Here is a 23,771-nt window from a genome sequence, read left to right as displayed (position 1 = left end):
GCAGGTGAAAGCATCACATGGTCACACCAACAAGGGTCTGCTTTTCCTGCAGACTCATTGTCGGTTTCCCCAGGGATGAGGGCTTCATCCTGATGTGGGTCTTCCTCCTGCACATGATGGGGTTCCTGATGCATCAGTGCACATTTGTAAACAAAGCCCACACTCATCTCTGGAGGTGGTCGCGGCCAGGCCTGCACTGGAGTCCTGGCGCGTACCCTCCTGGGTCCTGGGCCCTGTGGGCCTCACACCCTCCAGAGTGTTAGCACCAGTGCTTTGCTGCTGTGGCCTGGGCAAATTGCGGGATTCCCCAGGGACCCTGGAGGGCTCCACCCACCATATTCCTCAGGATGTGGGCAGCCCTGGGGTCCCCTTGCCACACAGGCCACGGGAAGCATCCATGCACACCTGTCTGCACCCCTTGCAGATGGATTTGTGCAGCAGGAGCTGGAGATGGGTCGTCCCAGAAGCCGGGGGCAAGCAGGCCACACCCCCCCAGCTGTCCCGAGTGAATGGCTGGTCGAGGCCCCTGCACTCCTTCCAGGTGGTGGCCTGGGCCACATTCCTCATCTTGGCTGTTGCCAACTTTGGCATCTTCATTCCCTTCCTGCCACATAACTGGAAGTACGTTGCCTACGGTGTATCCTTTACCTGCTGTCCCAGGGAGGCTCCCAAGGGGCCCTCCCCAAGCTGGCTCGGGGTCAGGCCATGCCTGCTGGTTCCCCTTGCTACTCTGTCCTCACTGCTCTGTCCTCGGCTCTGAGTCATCCCCAGGTGCATCACCCTGCCCTCTGATCCCACTCCCCCTGTTCACCCCAGACAGCCACCATGGCCACAGCGCCTGATGCCCACATCTGTTCCCTGTGTGGCTCACTGGCTCTGAGTCCTGACTAAAAGCATAGGCATGTCTGCCGCTTGGCCACCCTTGGTTTGGGGAGAGCACTCTCGGTGGCCAGGGGCGGAGGGGCCCCGGGGTGGGGCCAAGGACGGGAAGGAATCACATGGCCAGGGCATCCATGCAGGCACACATGGGCACAGTCCCACAGCAGCCATGCCTGTGTTCACACACACAGGTACTTCCTCGCATCCGAACAGCCCATCTGGCTCAGAGAGTGAAGGGTTTGGTCTCAGGGTCCACTCACATGTCCATAGTGGGCTGGGTCCAACTGGTTGGGTGGGGGAGCCATGCCGGGGGCCGAAGGGGTGTTTTTATAACACTGATTATAATGGTGGCCCGCCTTCAGCTGTTCATCATTGTGCTTTCCTGTTTGGTCCCTCTGGTAATACAGGAGCCTGTGGTGGGTGGTGGCAGACCTGGCAGAGAGAAAGCCTGCCGGCTGCTGGGACTCACAACACAGGCCACGGTGCAGGATGCATGGAGGTGCTGTGCTCCACCCCCAGCCGCCCAGGTTTCGCCCACCATGCCCCTCTTCACGCCTTACAGTGTGGGTGGCGGATCTCAGTTCCACCAGCGCGTCCGTGTCTGGGGGGCCACAGCTGCGGACCCCACCAGTGCACCTAGGCATCTGCCATGGCCTGACGGCGTGCCCACTGCCTCCCCTGCGCCCAGCGGCCCCTGACCTGGTGGTCCCCCTGCAGGGCCCTCAGAGTGCCTGGTCCCCAGGAGCAGAGCAGGGGAACATGGGTCCTGTGTGCCCCGGGCCCAGCAGCCCCTCCTGCCATCTGGTGGTCTGATGGGGTGTGAGGCAGGGCCCAATGCACTTGTGCTTTCACTGCCGACAGGATGGGTGGGAATACCCATCTTAAAGGCAGCCTATCTTAAAATTTCTCCAGTGGTCCTCAAAACATGGGAGTAATTTACCCAGAATCCAGTCACAGTTCACCCCTTGCGTGTGGTGTTGGTCTCCCACTCTGGCCCAGCGCTGTGTCCACGGGTGCCCTGGTCTGTGCACCACCCCCATAGCGGAGCCAGCCTGCAGGTAGGCCTTCCCATTGGAGCCCCCTCTGGCTGGGGCTTGTTGTGGGGGGAGTCTCTTTGCCACTCCTCCTGTGTGCTCAGCTCACATAGAGGCTGTGCATAGGGCAAGGTGGCAGCCGCTGGAGCAGAGCAGTGGAAGCCAGCAGGTGCGGGTGGGCTCCCTGTATTCTAATGTGTGCCCCTGACTGGGGTCTGCTCACGTGCTGGGTTACAAGCCCTCATCCTCATGGTCCCTCGACTGACCAGAGCTCAGCCTGTTTGGGGGTGTTTCTGAGCTGCCCTGTGTATTTTGTTCAGGGGGCACGCTGACACTCACCTGCTCTGGGGCCCAGAGGTCGATTCCAGCTGGCTTCACGGACGTCCAGGACTCAGGCTGCCCTGGGACAGCAGGCGGCTCTTGGGTCTGGGGACTTCCCTCAGGCCTCACTGCCGCCTGGGCCCTGCACTCTGGCCACCGGGGGGCGCCAGTGTCCTTCCACGCCTGCAGGGACCGCTGGGCCCCACGGAGGAGGGCACCTCAGGAAGACATTGCTCAGGAGGCGGGTCCATGGGTTCCTGGCTGACCCTCAGAGTCTGAGCCTCCCCCGCCATCCTGCAACGGGAAGCAGGCTGACCCCCAGCCCATAGCGTCCACTGTGCAGAGGGACCAGTGTCTGATGTGACGGGACTTAGTCCGAGGGACTGTGGCTGTGGCCAGGGTGCAAAAGCCCCTGTTGCACTGCTATGACAGTGCTGGCGACATCTCTCTGGCTCTGATTCCAGGGGCTGGGGTGAGGCAGATGCGGGGGAGGGCGGGGGGGCTCTGGGGGCGCCTCACCTCTTCCTGCTGAAGAACCGGAAGGACGGGAGGGTGTGTGTCCTGGGCTGGCGGGTGTCCTGGGCTGGCGCCATTGCCTGTTTACCAAACACAGATTGTTGCTAGGGGACCAGGCCTCTGCTAACTGAGAGCCAGACCTCCTACCCTGTTGCTTTCCCTCTTTGTCGTTCATGGGAACCTGAGATCCTCTTGAGATAAACGAGAGCGGGAATTTGGTGTGGTACCCACTCCGTGACACTGGGGGCTCAGCCCCTGCTCATTGATGTCCATCAACGTCCGCAGTATGTGGCTGAGTGAATGGTCTTCTGGTCCACATTTCTGTGGGTGACCTGGGCTGTGAGGGCCCCCCTGAACCTGCCTGAGCGCTGGCTGGGCGGCATTATGTCAGACAAACTGCTGGGCTGTGTTCTTGCTTGGGCGGCTTCATGCCCCTGGGTGCCTCTTCATTCCTGGGGGATGGGGGACCCATCCCAGGGGCCACCTGGCCAGGACACCTGAAGCATGGGGAGATCTGGGGAAATTGGCCACAGGCAGCTCCATGTGCCTGGCCCATCAGGCTCAGGTCACATGCCTTAGGTACCTGCACATCGAGGGTTGGAGCGCCAGCCATGCTGTCCCCACAGTCTCCTCGGTGGTCTCCTATGAGCCAAGTGTAGCCGTGGGGGTAGAGGGCTTCAACCACACATCCAGGCCCAGCCTTACCTGCTGCCCACCTGTGCTCCTTCTCATGTTTCCTCCCATGCTCCCTCCCGGGCTCCCTGTTGTGCTCCTGCCCAGGCTCCCTCTCATGCACCCTCCCGTGCTCCCTCCCAGGCTCCCTCCCGTGCTACTTCCCAGGCTCCCTCCCCAGCTCCTCCCAGCCTCCCTCCGATGCTCCCAGCCTCCCTCCGATGCTCCAATGCTCCTGGCTGCGCTCCCTCCTGGGTCCCTCCTGACCTCCCTCTTGTGCTCTCTCGTGCTCCCTCCCAGGCTCTCTCTCATGCTCCCTCCTGTGCTCCCTCCTGGTCACCCGCCCATCCAGTTCTGATGCAGGCAGAGAAAGGGGCTGCCCTGGGGCTGGGGCGTGGTTTCACTTCCTGCTGCATCTTATTGCCCTGGACCTGCTGCTCAGGATGTGCTCCTATTGCCCCAGTAACCACACAAACAGCACCATGCGTCTGGCCAGCGCCTCAGGCTTTGGGGAGCAGGTGCAGGGGGACTGGCCTGCCAGTGTTGCGTTGTTGTCTCCTGCTGTGGTAGTGAAGCCTACCCTGGCCCTGACCACCCGCCTGCTGCCCCATACCCTGCATGGAGCAGGGTCTTGATGTCACTGCATCTTCTCTATGGCCCGAGGGATCTGGTCAGTCCCTTCCCCCTGCAGGTCTCCTGAGGTGTGGCTCAGCTCATCTGCCCCTGGCCTGGGTGCCAGCCTTCCCGTCTGACTGTCTTGGCCCTCAGCTCATTCTTGCCTGCCCTCTGTACAGCCAGGTCTCCCCAGCAGGGCTGGCTCCCCAGCCTCCGAGCCCACATCCTAGGTCTGCACTGTACCTGGAGGTGAGAGGACGAGGGACCATAATCAGCTCTGGCCAGAAACAGCCTCTCCCTCAGGCTTTTGGCGCATCATGGACATTTCTTACGAGGAGCTGATGGAGGGAGGGGCACGCCTGCCAACTCCAGGCCAGGCCAAGGCTGAGTGTTGTTGCGAAGTGCGCAGCAGACCCCGGATCACAACAGTGACAGAGCCGAGAGGGACCCCAAGGGGGGCTTCCCACAGACCCTGCTCAGGAACCCCACCCCATAAAACCACTGCAGAGTCCTGAGCACCCGGGCCGCTCATTTCCCCACCACACCCTGGAGCCCTCCAGGGAAGCAGGGCAGGGCTGACAGGGAGGCGGCCTCCACCTCCTCTGTTTGGTTTCCATGGGGACGGCATGTTGGTCCTGAGGTGGAGGAGGAGGAGAGGGTGCAATCCCTGGGCCTGGTTTTACCCTGGGTGCTACAGAGGGAGTGGGTGCTGGAAAGCCGGAGGGGCCAGGGGCAGGGAGACATGAGGGCAGATGGAGGCAGACCGGGTGCCTCACACGACGCCCTCCCTCCCCTTCACTTCTTGATGATATGCCTGCCTCCTACCCCACATGTGCTGTGGGAGCCTCTGGAAGAGCCCCGACACCACCTTCAGCACCCGGCATGGCACACACCCCTCACTGCACTCTTGGGCTGTCAGCAGGCACCTCCATGGCCCCCTTCCAATGGGAGAGCCTGTCTCCTGTGTGGGGCTCCCTTGGTGCCAGGCACACAGCTCCCATGGCACTGACTGGCGGCCGCCTTGAGTGGGCACCTTCGCTGTGTTGTTCCTTGACACTCCCTCCTCAGGTGACTGGTGGGCTCTTCTTTCTCCACTTCCTGGTCCACTTGATTACAGTTTCCATTGACCCAGCTGAAGCTAACGTCCGTCTCAAGAACTACTCTGAGCCTATGCCAACCTTTGACCAGTCCAAACACACACATGTGATCCAGAACCAGTACTGCCACCTGTGTGAGCTCACCCTGTGAGTGCCCTGGGTGTGGAGGCAGGTGGCATTGGGGGGGGGGGAGCTGATCCCTCTGTGGCCTGCCACCCTGGGGGACCACGCAGGGGTGGGGCCGCCCAGGGCCACCCTGTGTCCAGGCAGCTGACCAGCGCCACTGTCCTCAGACACAGAGGGCTCCTCCCCGGTCTAGCCACCCCCATCAGACCTCTACCCGGGCTGGTCGAGGCCCTGGGGTCTCCACCCAGTGGGCAGCCTGGGAGGGAGGCCACAGCTCAGGGTGGATCTGAGGCCTGGCACCATGTGGATGCCCCGGGTGGGCAGGGCTCTGACCCAGCTTCCTCCTGCAGGTGCTGCCACAGACCCCCTCCTGATCTGAATTCTTCCTTTCAGGAGCGAGAAAGCCAAACACTGTAGCGCCTGCAACAAGTGCATCTCTGGCTTTGACCACCACTGCAAATGGCTGAACAACTGTGTGGGCAGCAGGAATTACTGGTGAGGGGCTGGGGGGCTGATGGGGGTCTTGGGGAGTGGGTGGGGGGGAGATCCAGGTGTGGGGGAAGGGTGAAGAGGTGGGGGACTTCCTGGGTGAGGGTGGGGGCCCCAGACAGTTGGGGGGTCACGTCCTATCTCCAGCACGGTGGTGTTTCATGTCCCTCTGTTCTCCTGTGGCTCTGAAACCTGTGACATTGGCAGGGGCATGGACCCAGCTGCCTGGTCATTGACCCGCTGGCCTGGGCCCAGCCTCCTCCTTCCAGTGAGGCCATCCAAGAGTATGTGGACTGAGGCTGCTGTAGGACGAGTGTCCAGGCCCGGATGGGCTCAGATGTAGGGCCCATGAGCATCACTAGGACCCCATGTGCTGGAGCCTGGCTCTGAGTGGCCATGAAAGGCTGCAGCCCCCCAGCTCACACTGGCCTTCGCTGACTATACGTGCCATCCTGCAGCTGATGTGCCGAGGGAAGACCATGTCAGGAGGGAGCCACTTGTTCAGGCCTGGGGAGCACTGCTTCTTTGAGCAGAAGGAAATACAGAGCTCTCATAGTTAGAAAAACCCAGTCAGCATCAGGTGACAGGGGCTGCCTGGAAGTCCCTGTCCTGCTTCCTCCCTAGGAAGAGGAGCCCAGGGCCAGCCAGTGTGGGGTGGCTCTCCTCTCCCCCTGGACGCACCTCCTTCAGGCCTTGCTGCCATGCGCTGGTCACCTTGAGGTCCAGTCAGCCGTTACGGGTGTGCAGCCCTGCCACTGATGAGGACTGAGTGGACTGGGTCCCATGGCACACAGGTTGAGCTCAGAGGTCCTGACAGTGGGCCCTAGGCCCAGCAGTCAGAGGGAGCTCCCAGCGGGGACGAGAAGACCCTGGACCATGGAGGAGCCCCGGAGCCCGCCTGGCATCTGCTGGGCAGGGTCGGCAGGAAGGAACAGGTGCCTGACATACAGCATAGGGTGTACTCAGAGTGAGCACAGGGCCACCGTCCCTGCACATCTGCCCAGATTCCTGTCCCTGCAATCATCCAGCAGAGAAAGCAAGAGGGAGTGACTGCATTTACAAGACAATTCGTCAAAAAAAAGTGATCAAAGCATAGCAAGCCCTGAGAGAAGCCAGGTCTTCATAGAGAAAGTGCTAGATGAGGTGCTGAGGTGCCACAGACACAGGGGTCAGAGAGGGAGGCAATGTTTCATGTCCTGAATGTTGGCTGGACAGGCCTTGGTGCCCTGCCTATTGGAAGGGCCTGTCAGGGCCTTGCCCTGACATCAGGACAGGACAGCTGAGGGGCTTCCAATGCCTACAGGGGCTCTCTGGAAACCAAAGCCAGGTACAGGACCAGGCTTGAGGACACAGGGCACTGGGCCTGGGCAGGACCATGCAGGAGACATACCTGGGGAACCAGGGATAGCCCTCAAGACAGCTACTCCCTGGGACCCTAGGGCCCCACTCCACAGCCACCTGACCCTGCAGGAACATGCACATTTTAGCTCTCCACCTAAAGACATATGTAAAGAACCCTCAAGAAGTTCTGGAAAGGGGATGCCTGGGTGGCTCAGCATTTAAGCGTGTCTGCTTTTGGCTCAGGGCCTGATCCTGGAGACCCGGGATTGAGTCCCACATCGGGCTCCCTGCATGGGGCCTGCTTCTACCTCTGCCTGCGTCTCTGCCTCTCTCTCTCTGTCTCTCATGAATAAATAAATAAAATCTTTTTAAAAAAAGTTCTGTAAAAGATAATGGAATCTGCTAAATTTCAGATGAAGAGACAATACTGGGATTGAAAATGTTAAAGGAGTAGTTCCCTTCCCTGTCCCAAGAGCAGAAAGCCCAGGGGAAGACGTTGCAGTGGGAGTATATTCCAAGAACTGCTACCCACAGCTTATTTTCTGGATGGATCAGTTATTCTCTGGGTCTCTGAGTACATGCAGGGCAGGCAGGACTGATTCTGGTCCAATGTCAAAGCACAGGACGTCATCGTGCACAGCAGCGTGCGCAGCCCCAGGGAGGGTGTGTGGAGATGGCCACTTGTGAGCTGCACAGGGCCAGGCCCCTGATAGAGCACACCCCTGGCCTCCCCAACCTAACCCGGCTTCTGTGCCCTGATGGAAGGCCAGCACCAGGAGCCCCCACCATGTGTCCACACCCAATTCTATTCAGTGGCAGCGGTCACGACCACAACCCAAGGCTAAGAGCCACAAGGGCTCATTTTCCACAGTTCTGTGACCGGGCGGGAGCCCCAGGTGAGTGGTAGCCGGGATGTGGGTGACTGTGCACCCTACTTGGCCCAGAGTGTCTGCGTCCCTACCTGTGGCCCAGGGTGGCTCCTCCTCACCAGCTAGCTGGTGGGGGTCAAGGGGGAACACGTCTGGAAGCCATGAGATACGGAAACCACTGGTGCTATCAGGGCGGCCTCAAACCAGCAGCGGCCCCTGGAGAACTCAAAAGGGGCTCCCAGGATAGGAGACGGGAAGAAGGCTGGGTCTTGGGTCCAGGTCGCCAGGCCCTGAGCCTGGCTCTGCGTCTGCCTCTCCTGCAGGTACTTCTTCTGCTCCGTGGCCTCCGCCTTGGCTGGTGTGGTCTGCCTGACAGCCATCCTGCTCTATATCTTCATCCAGTTCTTCATCAACCCGGCAGAGCTCCGCACGCACCCCTACTACAAAAGTACGCACTGGCTTCTCTGTGGCGTTGCTTCCCCTCGGGTCACTAGCAAGCGGTAGCCTGTCCCTCCGGCTGCCTTTGGGGTAAAAGCCTTCCTTCTGGGGAGCATCAGCCTGGCCTGCCCCCAGCTAGGTGAGCAGTGGGGCTGGCCGGTGGGCAGCAGGCTCCCAGGCACCAGGAGGAGGGGTTCAGGGCCTGTGGGCACCAGTTGCTGAGGCCATGCTCCCAGGTAGCACCAGGCACTGGAGGGGGCCCCTCACCCAGTCATCCTGGAGTTAGCCTTGGTGGGGTGGGAGGACAGGGCTGCTTGGGGACAGCTTCTGGGTGATGTGTGGTTGCGGGCCTCTGCTGAGTGGGTCCAGGACCTGGCCTTGAGAGCAGACGTGGGATTGGATGTGGCCTCAGAGGTATGTCCTGATCTCACCGCCAGACCTTATTTGGGAAAGGGTCTTTAAAGACGTGATTAGGGATCCTGAAATGATCATAGATTACCAGGGAGTGTGTGTGAGGGTGTTGGATCCATTGAGAACATCCCTATAAGAGACCTGAGGGACACAGCCACAAGCCCAGGGGTGCCTGGGCTTCTAGGCTCCATGTCTGTTTAAACCACCCAGACTGTGGTCATTGGCCAGAGCAGCCCAGACACTGATGCTGGGAGGACCTCAAGTGGAGTACCTTTTGTGTCTGTCCTGAGTGTTCAGGGACCACAGCCCTTGGGGTGCAGAGCAACGCTGCCTGTCCCAGCCCAGGCCTCTCTCCAGAGCACGTCATCATGGCCCAGCACAAAGAGCAGGAGAATGGAGGCACTTGTGGCCCACCTCAGAACATTCCAGGGACTGCCACCCCGCCCGGGCTCCAATATCTCAGCAAGGCCCTGTGTCAGGCTCCAGAGCAGGTCTGGACAGTGCCCTGCTCCCAGGAAAGTGAGCCGCCAGCAGCTACAGGGCCAGTGAGAGGATGCGGTGGTGGGACTGAGCCCCCGCGTCTCCCTTTTCTGTCTAACCAGAGCCCAGCTGCACCGCCCTTCTTCCTGGGGGGTGTGATGTCTGTGCACCTTTACCACTGGCCCACACAGCACCTGGCATGGAGGAGCCCTCGTGGCACAGACTGTCTGACCTGCATCTGCTCCAGAACACATCCTGGTTTTTTCTGTGGTAAAAGGGATCAGTGGGGGTCTCAGCGAGACCAGGCCCCACTCAGCAGAAGAGCCGCCCATGCTTTGCACACAGCCAGCTGGAAGCCTCCACCTGCGATGCTCCCTGACAGTCTCTACACGTAGCCTGAGCCAGGGGGGCTAGCCGTGCCGGCAGCCTCCAGAACAGTCAAGGGTGGGCGTAGCCCTTCCCATTACATGGCCTCCCAGGGTCCTTACACACTCCAAATGTGGCTTGCAGCTGTGAGTGGGGACCTCAGCACATTCAAGTGCCCGCGCTGCACCTCTGCACATTTCTTCATGGCCTCCACACTGATGGGTAGCGCGGGGTCACAGGGCATGGTGACTGCCTGGAGCCCACTAGCCTCTGTGGCCACAGCAGGTACAGAGAGGCCAAGTGACCCTGGCTTCTCTCTGGGACTTGCTGGCCCTACAGCCATAGTGGGACCAGCTACACATGAATACCTGATGACTGAGGCGATCTCCTGGGTTTGCTGTTTCAGAAGATTCCACAGGGCTGCTTAACCACCAGTTCCCTGGGACACTTTGCTGTCATTGGTGGGAATTCATCAAAACAGCACCAGCTAAGGGGACAGTGTGGGGTTGACCACCCCACAGTCCAGCCAGCCCCCCACCCCCATGGCGTTGCAGCCCCTGAGGCCAGCAGCCACCTTTTGGGGCGCTACGTAAGGGACTGGAGTCAAGCACCTTCTAGAGTGAAATGAGGGCATTTGAGCCGGAATTCCATCTCATGGGCCTGCCTGCAGATTCCTCAGTTTGGAAGTATCAGCAGCCTTTGGCACACAGAGGACCGTGTTCTGGAGATGCCCCGAGGCGCTGGCTACAGCTCTGTAGTTCTCTGTGAGAGTGGCTGGTTGAGAATGGGGAAGGGCTAGGGCCAGGCAGCGGGCCAGGCTCTGGGTCCTGGACACTAAGTTATCCTCTTCCAGACCCATAAGTGGGATTGTTGGGGGTGGGTGTGGCTGCACTTAGGTAAGGTAAGGCACATCCCGGGGCAAGGAAAAGGGGCTCCCTTGGGCTGGTTTCCTTCTCACACTGCTGAGCCATGTCCTGAGGGGAGGTGCAGCCGCCGTGCCCCCGGTGATGGACAAGTGGGTGTCTGCCCTGCCTCCACAGAGATCTCCAACAAGAACACCTGGCTGCTGTTCCTCCCACTTTTCCCTGTAAAGACGAAGATCCCGGTGGTCCTTGGCATCGGGGTGCTAGTGCTGCTGTTAGATGTCATCAGCCTCCTACTGCTTGGGCACCTGCTTATCTTCCACCTCTACCTAAGTATGTGTCTGAGCCCCTACTCCAGTCAGGCCCCCATGCATTCGCTTGTGTCCCAAGTCAGAAGACCGCTCAGCTGGCCCCTGCCAGAAACAAGCACAAGACAAATCACAAGGCGGGAAGAGACACCCCTTGAGGGGCAGCAGGGCTCGTTCTGTTCTGAAACATCTGAAACACAAGAAGGATTTTAGGATTTTAAGAGTGAGTTTGAATGTTCAGAAATGAAGGAGCAGAATCTGAGGCAGGAACAGGGCACCTTGAGAAAAGATCAGGGGATTTAGGGAGGCACTAAATCCAAACAATGAAAAAAGTAAAGCAGTGATGGGTATCTGCCGACCAAACTCACCACAGGGAGCCTGGCGGTTTTCTGGTGTCCGCACAGCATCGTGTGCCGCGGGCTCTGCCTGGGCACAGGGAGGGCAGGGTTCTCCCCATGAAGCCCTTCCTTGAACGTACGTGACTCTGTGGGAGAAGGTGGCACCAGTGGGCCCTCCCAGCTGATAGTGTCCTCATCCTCAGCAGAGCCAGACAGGACCAGCCTTGTGTAGCTCAGTTGTGGAAGTGATGCCCCATCACCTTTTCTGCAAGCTGCTGGGGTCAGCCTGCTCTCCAGGGGAGGGGACTCCACTAATGCCCTGAGGTGGGGGAACTGCTGGGGGACACATCAGAAACTCCCAGCAGTTGGATGTTCCATTTCCAAGCTTGGGAAAAGGATATCCAGATGGGTCTGCAGCATGTGAGCAGGAGTGGGAGCGTTGGTGAGGGAAAGATCTTCCAGGAAGACACAGAGATGTGGGAGTGCCAGCAGCAGGGGTGGGGAAAGCCACCTTCACAAGTGGGAGCGAAAGCATCCTGAAGGACAGTGGCCCCCAGCTCCTGTAACGCTGGAGGGAACATGGTGGACACTTAGTGTACCCTGTGCTCTGGCTTCACTTCCTCAGCTGCATTTCCTCTTGTTACTCTCAGATGAAATTCAAGACAAGTGTGAGCTCTGGGAGACAGTGTGTGCTGACCATCTGATGGTGATGGTAGCTGTGCAAATCCATGCAAAAGAAGGAGTGTTTCCACTAGCATGTAACCAAGTGCAAATTTATACCCTGAGACACAGGTTCTGAGGGGGTGTGAGGAGCCAGGTGGCGTTAACTGAGAAAGAGAAGCCAAAGCAAACAAAAACAAAAGCACTTGTACAAAGCACCCAGGAAGGGGATGGGCTCCGTTCCACAGGAGCTCTCTCCACCTGGGGAGCAGCCACTGAGGGCTCCACGGGGGTGTGTGGAGCGGTCCGTCCTCCGTCTGCTCCTCGAGCTGCAAATAGGCTTTGGTGGGTGGCCTTTCTCACTTTCCAGAAATAATAAGCAGCCATCTGTCTTCATGTCTGTTGGTTTTAGGGAAAGAGAAATGGGAAGTTAGGCACCTCCACTGAAGCACATGGCTGCAACAGGCACAGAACCCATTTTGTGAATAGTGCTTGCTGTCTACCAGTAAACCCAGGCCTCAGATGTTCTTCCAGCGGCCCGGGGTGTTCCTGCCATGATGCTGGAGCTAGTGTCCCAGCCCAGCAGAGCTGGGCACAGCCCTCAGCATCGCTCCATATTGACTCTGCAGGCCTGGGAGGCAGGCAGGACAGCTGCTCGCAGGGTTGGGATCCAGCAGGCCCGGGGGTGTGAGGAGCTGCTGTCTGCTGCCCACAGGCCAGAGGGACTCTGGACTGGCCATCAAACAGTCCCCCCAGTGCTCCAGCTTAGGAGGCAGCTCCCAGCACCCTAGATGGGGGAGCCCTGGATGGCTGGGTTGTGGCACATGGGCCACTCTGCCTACTTGCATAATTGTAACTGCCTGTTTCCTCCTCTGTCCTCTCTAGTGGCCAAGAAGTTGAGCACATTTGACTACATGACACAGCGCCGCCACCAAAAGACTCCAGCAAGAGCTTTATCAGAAAAGAAAGAGCTGTCCTTCCCAACAGGATCCCCACAGGTACGGGGTGTCTTGCTACTTCACTATTCATATTATGTAGGCCTGAGACAATGCCAGGGTCAGCTTGCAGCTGGGACTTGTGTTGGCACAATCCTCTGATTCTGTATGTGTGAGTGGGTGAGTGTGCATGGTGAGTGATGCAGTGTGTATGTGTGATTTATCTCTGTTTAGTGTGAGATGCAGTTGTGTGTGGTGGTGTGGGAGTGTGCATGGTGTGTGTGGTTGTGTCTGTGATGCAGTGTATGTTTGTGTGTGTTGCATGTGTGTTATACATCTCTGCATTCACTATGTACAGAACCAAGCCAGGGGGCCGACTCCTGGCAGGGCTGACGTCATTTAGGGCCACATATTTCTGCAGCTGCCTCTCATCAAAATTAAAAACATTTGCTTTTCAAAAGGTCACCATTAAGAAAATGAAAATAAAAGCCACAGGCAGAAATGAAATACTTGTAAATCATATATCATGTCCAGAGTATACAAAGAACTTTCAAAATTCAGTTATAAGAAAAATGACCCACTACCTTAATTTTTTATTTTTATTTTTATTTATTTATGATAGTCACAGAGAGAGAGAGAGAGAGAGAGGCAGAGACACAGGCAGAGGGAGAAGCAGGCTCCATGCACCGGGAGCCCGACGTGGGATTCGATCCCAGGTCTCCAGGATCGCGCCCTGGGCCAAAGGCAGGCGCCAAACCGCTCCGCCACCCAGGGATCCCTACCTTAATTTTTTAAATGGGCAAAAAATTTGAACCAGCTGTTCACCAAGGAGGGTCTATGGGTGACAAAACGGTCAGCATCATTTACCATTAAGAAAAAACAAATGAAAACCACAAGATCCATTACACACGTCAGAATGACTATACTCAAAAGGAAAAACAATACCAAGTGTCGGCGAAGCTGTAGAGAGGAAGTCTCCTATGTTGCTAGTGGGGACAGCAAATTATATCACTTTGATAAGCAGCTTGGAATTTTCTTTAAAAAGTAAAATCTATTCTTCCCATTGAAGTCAGCGATCCCACTCTTAAGTTTCTTACCTGATAGAAGAGAAAACGTGAGTATTGTGGAACAAGGGTGCTACCCCCCCCCCCCCCCAGTGAGGTCACTTCCTGGGACCCGGGAGGCTCAGAACTACCATTACTCAGAATTAACTAATAAGTGGCTTGAATTTTGTAGAAGAATAAGCTCACAGTCGTCAATTTTTTTCACTTTATGAATTTTTATTGCCCACAGAAAGCAGATGGTCAGAGCTCTTCTGCACATGGGTAAGTCTGGAAGCCTGCTAGAGTGGTTTTATTTTATTATTTTTTAAAAGATGTTCTGTACTTATTCATGGGAGACAGAGAGAGGCAGACACACAGGCAGAGGGCGAAGCAGCGCCCTGCGGGGAGCCGGATGCGGGACTGGACGCCGGGACGCCGGGACCGGCCACCCCCGGGCGGGAGGCGGGCGCTCGACCGCTGAGCCCGCGGGGCGCCGGGGTGGTTCTATCCGCTCATAACGGTCGCTTTAAGAAGTCGTCTTTCCTGCAAAGTCACACAAACATCCTCCATATTCCTTGCTATTTTCACTCTTTTTATTCACTGTCCCCGCATTTCGACTTCCCAGCGACCTGAACGGTGTCTGCCCAGGGCGACCGGGGCGAAGGCCACGTCCCCCGCGCCCCGACTCACGCGGCCGCGGCCCCGCCCAGGACGCCGGGCGCCCCGCTCCCCGGGGAGACCCTCTTCCGGCCGCGCCCGACGCGTCCGGCGGGGAAGCGCCCTCCGTAAAATCTTCATTGCCCTTGACAATTCCTTCACGATTCAAGTTTCCGGGAAACCTTTAAAATCGCTTTGCGCAGCTCCGAGAGACGCGGAGCCTCCGCGGCGGCGCCCTGGCATCCCCTTGACGCGGGAGGCATCGAAGCCCGCAGGTCACCGCCCCGGAAGTCGGTCTCCTCCGGCGGAGCGGGCCGGAAGCGCCGCCGCACGCTCCCAGGTGTGCGCGGAAGTTCGGCCTGAGCGGAAACCTGCGGTGGGCGGGCTCCGCGTTCCGGCGGACGGGGGCTGGGACGGGGGCTGGGACGGGGCCCGGGCAGCTCCCGGCCACACGTCCCGCGGGAAAGCGTCTGCCCCCGGACCACCCGCTCGGCCCTTCGGCGTCGTTTCCACACGCCCGGTGGCCATGCTGCTGTGAAAACCGGCTCCTTCGGAGTTTCACTTGAAGCATCGCCTCACTGTGGTCCTTTAGGCACGATCTGAGCACATCCCCTCCGCGGTCCAGCCTGGGGGCGAGCCGCCGCCAGAAACAGCCGACACTAAACCCGGCGTCGGGCGGGGCGGGCGGGGGGGTGCTGGGACCCGCGGGAGTCGGGGTGGGGGAGGGGCGGGGCTGCGGACCCGCGGGAGTCGGGGTGGGGGAGGGGCGGGGCTGCGGACCCGCGGGAGTCGGGGTGGGGGAGGGGCGGGGCTGCGGACCCGCGGGAGTCGGGGTGGGGGAGGGGCGGGGCTGCGGACCCGCGGGAGTCCGGGTGCGGGCGGGGCGGGGCTGGGGTCCTGCAGTGCCCCCCCCACCGCCCTCCCACTTGCTGCAGTCGCTCCTGGCGCTCTGAGTAGTGACTACAAATACCATTTTAATAATCATTTGTGAGTTATACACACAATGCTTCGTTTTTATAAAATTATATTGTGTAATTTCTTAAAAGCCCTTTTAACAATTCCATATACCATGAACATTGTTAAAAGAAATATGATTTTTTAAAAAGATTTTATTTATTTATTCATGAGAGACAGAGCACGAGAGAGACGCAGAGACACAGAGACCAGGCAGAGGGAGAAGCAGGCTCCACGCAGGGAGCCCCACGTGGGACTTGAGCCTGGGGCTCCAGGATCACAGCCTGGGCTGAAGGTGGTGCTAAACCGCTGAGCGCCCCGGGCTGCCCAAGAAATATGATTTTTAAGAATAGTAGCTATTGTTTTTGGGATGAACCATATTCCTCAGTTCTGGAATATTATTTTTATTTTCAGCCTAGTGTTCACTTCTTCAAAAGAAAACGAGCTCACCTTCCTGGTTGAAGTGGGTTGTTGTGTGAGAAGTGTCACACAAACCTCTGGGTCACAGCGACAGTTTGGAGCAGTGGTGTTTCTTTATTGCAGAAGTGTCCCCAAGGGGTCCTGATAGCCTGAGAGTCCACTGCCTGGACACTTACAGCCTTATATCTTAGGCAAAGCCTGCTGTAGCAAGCAGAATATCAGTTCCTAGAGATCAAGGAATGTGTTTAAATCATGTGACATGATGCCAATCCAAATAAGAAAAATTAACTCTAAGTGTGGGTGGAGTGAGATAACATTAATTACAGGTAGATTTTTGTGTAGGTCTTTTTTTTTTTTTTTTAAGATTTTATCTATTTATTCATGAGAGACACAGAGAGAGAGAGGCAGACACGCAGGCAGAGAGAGAGAAGTAGGCTCCACACAGGGAGCCCAACGTGGGACTCGATCCCAGGTCTCCAGGATCAGGCCCTGGGCTGAAGGCGGCACTAAACCACTGGGCCACCCGGGCTGCCCCATGTGTAGGACTTTTTAAAGTGCTTCTTTCTAATGGTAGTCATCAGACCAGTTTCCTGGGAGTATTTCTTCTGGATTGTTTCTCTGCTATGGAAGGATAATCACATGTATTAAAGACAGTTCTTGCCTAATTCTATAGCTGTTGTACTTGGCTAATGTCCACCAACTGACTTCTATAATTTTCTATTGCTACATGGCAAATTCTCACCAATTTAGTGGCTTAAAACCAGACTCATTATCTCAGAGTGTCCCAAGCCTGGGTGAGTTCAGCGGGGTCCCTGCCTGGGGCCTCTCAAGGCAGCAGCCCCAGTTCACAGGTCAGCTGACGTTTCTGGAGGGAATGGAGAGGAATCTGCTTCTAGGCAGATTCAGAATGCTGACAGACTTGTCCCATTCTCACACTTCCCACCTTGCCCCTCCGTCTCTAAGTTGGTAATGGTGAGTCCTCTTGTCATACTTCAGATTTCCTGGATTTCCTCCTCTTTCTCATTTCTCGTTTGTGAAAGGTTCATGTGATTGTACTGGACCTACTTGGGAAATCAAGGACAATCCTCCTGCATTCATTGCCTAGAGCTGTTGCTAGAAATGAGTGGAGTGGTAAGGCCATGGGTTCCGAGGCCCACCTGGTCCATTTGTGAGTGATCCGTGCTGTACCCACGGGCTTTACAGTAGGAAGAGTGCCTCTGTGGCCTCCCGTTGGCAAGCTGGTAGAGACCTTTAGCCCTGGAGCTCTGGCAGGGTGTCTACCATTGTGCAGTCCAAGCAGGAGAGCTGCTGGCTCTGAGGGTCCGCAGACGAGGGCATCGCCATACAGGCGAGCATGTGGCGCTTCGCAGCCCTCAGTGGCACGCTCCAAGCTCAATGCCCAAAGCAGGCCCCTTCTTTGCTGATGGAAGTCTCTCCTTCCTTCTGCCCCGTCCCTACAGAGAGAAGCACAAGGAGCCGCAGCCACCGCCGAGGTATCCAAGTCTGTGCTCCACCACTACCGTGTACTCAGAGAACTCCTTGCTGCTGAAGGTGAGCACAGAGCCACAGGGTGCGTGTGTGCAATCTAGGAGGAGAGCCGCATGAAGGGACTTCGGCTCCCCCAGGAGTGAGGACAGAAGGTGGTGCTTGGAATTCCTTGAGTGACAGGTCTGAGACATTAACCTGGTCCCCAGGGATGCTACTTATATGGGAACAAAGGTGGGGAAGGGACTAGAAGAAACAGTGAGGGATAGAAAATATCCTTAGCTGTGGGGCTTGTATTGTGTGTGTGTGTGTGTGTGTGTGTGTGTGTGTGCAAGAGGGAGGGAGGGGGAGGGGGATGCAGCACAAACATGGGTTTACTACAACTGAAACGATATGTGTGCTTTGGTGAAAGAGGCAGATGTGTGCACTCAGCAGGCTTTGAGGGGCACCAGAAAATAAAATGATGACTGGATGATCATCTGGTAAAAAAATATGTACAGTGAACTTTTAACAAAGATAGAACCCAGATGTCGCTATTTGGGCGTTATTGTACAATCCTTACAACTTTTCTGCATGATGGCAATTCTTGTTTAAAAATGCTAGGAACTAAGTCTTAGGAAACAGGTGTGGAGTAAGAAGTGTCTGTGTGTGTCTGTGTCTGTCTGTGTGTGTCCTTCACAGGCCAATAGGGCTGCTTCCTTCTGGACCCACTCATTTTTGCAACTTCTGGGAGTTTACGGTGCCGTATTTTAAAGCAGGGTTTGTGACTTTTCTGACGTTGAAGGTCACAGGGGACCTTAGGTTTTCTGTGGGAGGGGTTTCATCCCAGCAGAGCCCCTGCAGACAGCAGAGGGAGAGCTCCTAGTACTAACTTACCAGGAGGAAGAGGCCACCCCCCCCACCCCCGCCCACTTGCAACAGTGATACTGTTAGCAAAGTCATTTTCCTTCCTGGCACACCTACTAGATGTTTGGAGACACTTTCGTGGAGACTGTCATGCCTCCTGCCCATACCCACTCCCCGGGCTCCACCACTAAAGATGACCCTCACTCCAAGGCGCGAGCAGGTGTTTCTTTGCTGCCCTGAACCCAGGTGACCCCGTGTTCCTGTTTGCCTGGGACAGTCCCATTTGACACCTGCTGCCAGCCCCGACCATGTGGCTGCCACTGTGACAGAAACTTTTCCTCGATCATGATGTTAAATCCTGCTACACTTTCTCCCAGACGCAGCTATATTTTTTCCGTTTGGTGTCCAACAGGAAGAATAAGGCCAAGCTTACCTCCTAAATGCACATAATATTTAAGCCTCTGAAAGCTGATCCCTTGTCCTATCCCACCCCTGGCAGGACAAATTCTTGTCAGTATTGAAGAATATAGAATACCAGATATGCACAATGACTTCTTAATGCAGAAACGGTAACATCATAGGCTTGGATCTCTTCAATTTTTCTATACTTAAAACGTCTTAAGGTTGAAACATGCTTTTTTAAGAAAGGGAGTTACCATTCAACTTAGCTGACATGAATGACCAAAACCGAGTCAAAAAGAGAGGGACACCTGGGTGGCTCAGTGATTGAGCGGCTGCCTTTGGCTCAGGGTGTGATCCTGGGATCCGGGATCAAGTCTCACATCGGGCTCCTTGCATGGAGCCTGCTTCTCTCTCTGCCTATGTCTCTGCTTCTCTCTCTCTCTCTTTCTGTGTCTCTCATAAATAAATAAAATCTTTTATAAAATAAATAAATAAATAAATAAAATCTTAAAAAAAGAAATAGAAAGTTCAAATAGACACATAACAAACAAAGATAATCACTAACTTAAATTTCCCACAAAGATCCCAGAGTCCAATGGTTTCGTTGATAAATTCCATCTGATATTTTAAGAAGAAAATACAAGCAGTTATGCACATCCTTTCAGAAAAAGAAGGAAGGAGCACATCCTAGCTCACTCTGTGGAGTCAGTGTGCGACACCAACACCAGACAATGTCATCCCAAAGAGGAATAGCATGAGCTGATGCTATACATAAATATAGATGCAAATACCATTAACAAAATATTAGCACACCAAATGTAGTTACAGAGAAACAGGATTATACATAGTGACTAAGTGAGGTTTATTTTAGGAATGCAAGGTAACACTCGAAAATAAATTAATGGAATAAGCATCTAAATAAAACAACATTAAACCAGAAACTGGTTAATCAGAAAAAGCATTTGACATGAGAACACATCCATATATGACAAAAACAATTCCACAACCCAGGGGATGGGGAGCACCCTTAATCTGATAAAAGAGCACCTGATGAAACTTGTAACTAATTCACACTTATTTTTTTAAAAAGATTTTATTTATTTATTCGTGAGAGACACACAGAGAGAGGCAGAGACACAGGCAGGGGGAGAAGCAGGCTCCCTGCGGGGAGTCTGATGTGGGACTTGATCCCAGGACCCCAGGATCACGCCCTAAGCCAAAGGCAGATGCTCAACCACTGAGCAACCCAGGTGCTCCTAACTCACACTTAATTCATACTGAATACTTTCCCCTTGAGACTGGGTCAGAGATAAGAATGCCCACTTCAAACTTCTATTTGACAGTTTACTACAGTTCTAGCCAGTGCAACACAGCAAGAAATATAAATTAAAGACGTAGATTTGAAAATCAAACTGGATTTTTTAGTGTGCAAGATTTAATAAAAAACAAAAATAGGAATGTTCAAACTGTATTTATTTGCAGGAAACATGCTTATAACAAATCTGCAAAAAAAAATCTGTAGAAATAATAAGGTAGCTCAATAAGGTGGTGGGATACAAAATCAATATAAAAACTTCAATTAAAGGTTCGGGAAAGAGTAGTGTAGGTGAGCAGGACGGGAGCAAGGATCCGGGGCCACTATGAGCTGCACCATCGAGAAGATCCTGACAGACGCCAAGACGCTGCTGGAGCAGCGGCTACGGGAACATGACGCGGCTGCAGAGTCGCTCGTGGATCAGTCCAGCGCGCTGCACCGTGGGTGGCTCCGCTATGCGGGAGGCGGGGACGGCGCTTCCGGACCAGGAAATTGAGAGTCAGATTGACAGAATCTGTGAAATGGGAGAAGTGATGAGGAAAGCAGTTCAGGTGGATGATGACCAATTTTGTAAGATTCAGGAAAAACTAGCCCAATTAGAGCTTGAAAATAAAGAACTTCGAGAATCATTGTCCATCAGCAGTGAATCTCTACAGGTCAGGAAGGAAAACTCAATGGACACTGCTTCCCAAGCCATCAAATAACTCAACTTACAAATGACAGCTGGAGATTGTTTATCAAGGAAGGAAGTTATTATCTTTCTGTTCGAGTATTGTCCATTTAGTGTCTTGCCTCAGACTTGATTTAGTGTGGATTAAAGGTATCAGGTGGTAGTTTAGAATTTGCAGTCAAATTGGCTGTCCACAAAACAGTTTTTGGGTGTGTTTGTGAAAATACACACTGAGTTTCACCATTCCTTTCTCTAAGAGACTATTTTTAATTTTCAGTTCTGGGACCTCAATTTCTATAAACTGTGGTATCAGATCCTTTTTGTTTCTTCACATCTCTCAAACTTAGATCTTTATTATAAGCCAGCAATTTTTATTTATATAGGATTGTAAGTTACAAGTCTAAAAAAAAAAGTCTAAAATTTTTTTAAAGATATTAGCTTTTTAAATCTATTTGGCATAGCCTAGATTTTTTTTTCCCCATTTGAGAAAAGGAATACAATTCCACAGAACTAGATTGGCAGATTCTCTGATTTGTAATGTCATTCACCTACTATGAAGTTTTAGGTCTCTGGTGCTAAGAGTTGGCACTTTATGACGTGGTGTCTTTACTCTTAATTTGAGAGAACCTACTGCTAGTGCCCAAGAAACATACTTGAAAATAGATCACCCTTTTCTTCTAGCGATATTAGAGTCAGCATATTGTTCAAAGAATCCTGAGAAGTTTGTCCTGTGTGTGTGTGCACATACATTTGTACCCTTAGTTCAACTGCTGAAAGTAGCTGTTATTTATTCTATTAGATATTAGTAGTCAACTTTTCAATATTGTCCTAGAAAATCTTCAACTTGGGTGGTTTATTCAGTGGAAGAGCATACAATGGGTTTATTCACATCATAGTTTTTAGGTACTACATTCTATTTAATTTATATATAACTTCTGTCTTATAGTTAAGGACCATCACTTACTTAGATGTCTTTCATTATTAGTATAGATAGTTGGCTTTATTTTTAGATCCATTTTTCACAAGGCAGCAAAGTTTTATCACCTAATGAGAGTTATTACATTCATTGTGCTGTGTAGACAACAAAGCAATGTTGAGATTCAAATGCTGAGTGGTCAACTTAGGCTCATTTATCAACCCATTTGCCCATCTCAGTTTAGTCACACATGACAAATTTACAAATTACTCCATGTAATTAATCAGTTTGGGTTTGCCCAAAAATAACTGAAATGATGAATCTTAAACCTATCCATATTTTCCAGTATCACTAAGCACCATACTGCATGGGAGAGACACAGTATTAAAAAAAGTTTTTTGTTAAAAAAAAAAAACTTCAATTATATTTCTTTATGCTAGCAATGAGGAACCTGAAAATGATATTAAGAAAACTATTCCATTTGCAATAGCATTGAAAATAATAAAATAATAAAACAAGTGCCAAATATGTATACTTAAAGCTGCAAACTACTGGTGAAAGAAATTGAACACAATCTAAATAAATGGAGAGATTTAGAATACTCATGGACTGGAGCACAAAATATTGTCATGATAGAAAATTTCCCCTAAATTAATCTGCAGACTTACCATGATCCTTACTGGATTTCCAGCAAGATTTTTTTTTTTAAGGAAATAGCAAGCCAATCCTAAAATATATATAGAAATTCAGAGCACCTAGAATGGCTAGTGTGGCCAAAATAATTTAGAAAAAGAAGAAGCAACTTGGAGGACTTACACAATCTGCCTTAAAAATTTATGACCAAGCTACAGTAATCAGGACCGTGTGGGACTAGCATGGGGATAGACCTACAGATCAGTGGGGTAGAGTAGAAACTTCAGAAATAAAACCTGAGCAGTGGATGTTTCACAGAGCAAATCAATGGGGGAGAAATTGGAGTATTTTTAATAAATGGTGCTGAAACAATTGGATAACCATAGCAAAAAAGGGGGGGGACTTAATACCCTACTTCACATCATACACAAATATAACTCAAAATCAATCATAGCTGAATTTAAGAGCTAAACTATAACACTTTAGAAAGAAAACAGAACAAGATCTTTGTGACCTTGAGTTAGGCAAAGTTTTCTTTAATATGACACCAAAGCACTATTAAGGGGAAAAAAAAGAAAAATTGGACTCCATAAAAAATAAAGCATTTGCTTTTCAAAAGTCACCTTCACAAACATAGAAAATATAAGTCACAGGCTGGAATAAATATTTGCAAGCCGTGTACTTATATTCAGAATTTATAAACAACTCTAACAACTTCATAAGGTAAAACAGCCCAATGTTTAAAAAATAGGGAAGAGATTTTAATAAACTTTATCAAACAGGATATCGGGGTGGCAGAGAAACACCTGAAAAGGTGTTCAGCCTCATTCACCATCGGGGAAATGCGAATTAAGCACAGTCAGGGAGCCCTTCGCAGCAGTGGGCACCTGGGCTGCGGGCCAGAAGTAACGGAATTTAAAGTGATGCCACTTGGGGAAGCAGTTTGGCAGTTTCCTGACAACTTCACTGTACTCTCCTCATTTGCTGCCAAGCTCACTCCCTGCTCCTGCCAGAGAGGGTTGGGCACGAGGGGAGCAGGAGTGGGAGGAGGCGGCTGTCCCACCCAGGATGCCTTCCTGCCACGGCTCCATCTCCGAGACACGCTCACTTGACACGAATAATGGACTTGATTTTCCGAAAGAATAACCTGAGTACCAACTCTTTCTTCTTTTTCATTTTCACTGATGCGGGACATGGAGGAGAACCTGAGTTCATCCGCAGAGAGGTAGGTTGCCCACTTGCCAGCCTGTTTGATCTGCTTGCTCTTCCTGACTCACATTACTTATATTATTAAATAGTGTGTAACACTATTTCCCTCAATACTAACACAGCGCTCACACATCTTTTTCACTTGCCTTACTTGGGAAAACCCCCTCCCTCTCTGCAGCTAATATCTGAACTAATGTGCAAAAATCCACACTCATTGATCGTCTAAGTCAAAGAACAGGGGGTGGGAAGTTGAGTCGAACCTCCTCATGACCTCTGATAAGACCTGGTTATTTTCGAGCACCAGTCCTCCTTGCCTTGAGTCAGTGTGCAGTGTAGATGGGGACAACCCATCCCTGGGGCACTGCACGCATGCACACGAGGCGTGCACCACTGTGTCCCCTGCAAGGTCACGGAGGCAGAAAGTGGCCAGTGGTGAAGTTCACCATCCAGGGTGAGTGTCTCC

General features: G+C 53.2%; 1 protein-coding gene across 8 annotated transcripts in view; it reads left to right on the top strand.

Moving 5' to 3' along the window:
* The first annotated feature begins 424 nt into the window (after nucleotides 1–424).
* LOC121477429 (palmitoyltransferase ZDHHC11-like) overlaps nucleotides 425–23,771 on the top strand; it is a 47,296-nt gene continuing 23,949 nt past the window's right edge. For 5 of the 8 annotated variants that reach the window (XM_041731717.1, XM_041731714.1, XM_041731713.1 and 2 more), the window contains exons 1-9: nucleotides 425–637; nucleotides 5,106–5,281; nucleotides 5,654–5,755; nucleotides 8,283–8,407; nucleotides 10,695–10,850; nucleotides 12,709–12,821; nucleotides 14,052–14,083; nucleotides 17,293–17,383; nucleotides 23,284–23,324. In XM_041731717.1, coding sequence (XP_041587651.1) covers nucleotides 425–637; nucleotides 5,106–5,281; nucleotides 5,654–5,755; nucleotides 8,283–8,407; nucleotides 10,695–10,850; nucleotides 12,709–12,821; nucleotides 14,052–14,083; nucleotides 17,293–17,383; nucleotides 23,284–23,324 — 1,049 coding nt within the window. The remainder of the gene's footprint in view (nucleotides 638–5,105; nucleotides 5,282–5,653; nucleotides 5,756–8,282; nucleotides 8,408–10,694; nucleotides 10,851–12,708; nucleotides 12,822–14,051; nucleotides 14,084–17,292; nucleotides 17,384–23,283; nucleotides 23,325–23,771) is intronic. The other 3 variants (XM_041731716.1, XM_041731715.1, XM_041731718.1) reach the window with 3 other exon arrangements.

Source organism: Vulpes lagopus, chromosome 17 (genome assembly GCF_018345385.1).
Source record: "Vulpes lagopus strain Blue_001 chromosome 17, ASM1834538v1, whole genome shotgun sequence".
NCBI classification, from domain to species: Eukaryota; Metazoa; Chordata; class Mammalia; order Carnivora; family Canidae; genus Vulpes; species Vulpes lagopus.
The sequence above is the reverse complement of the archived record's forward strand: the minus strand, read 5'-3'. Positions and strand labels throughout refer to the sequence as shown.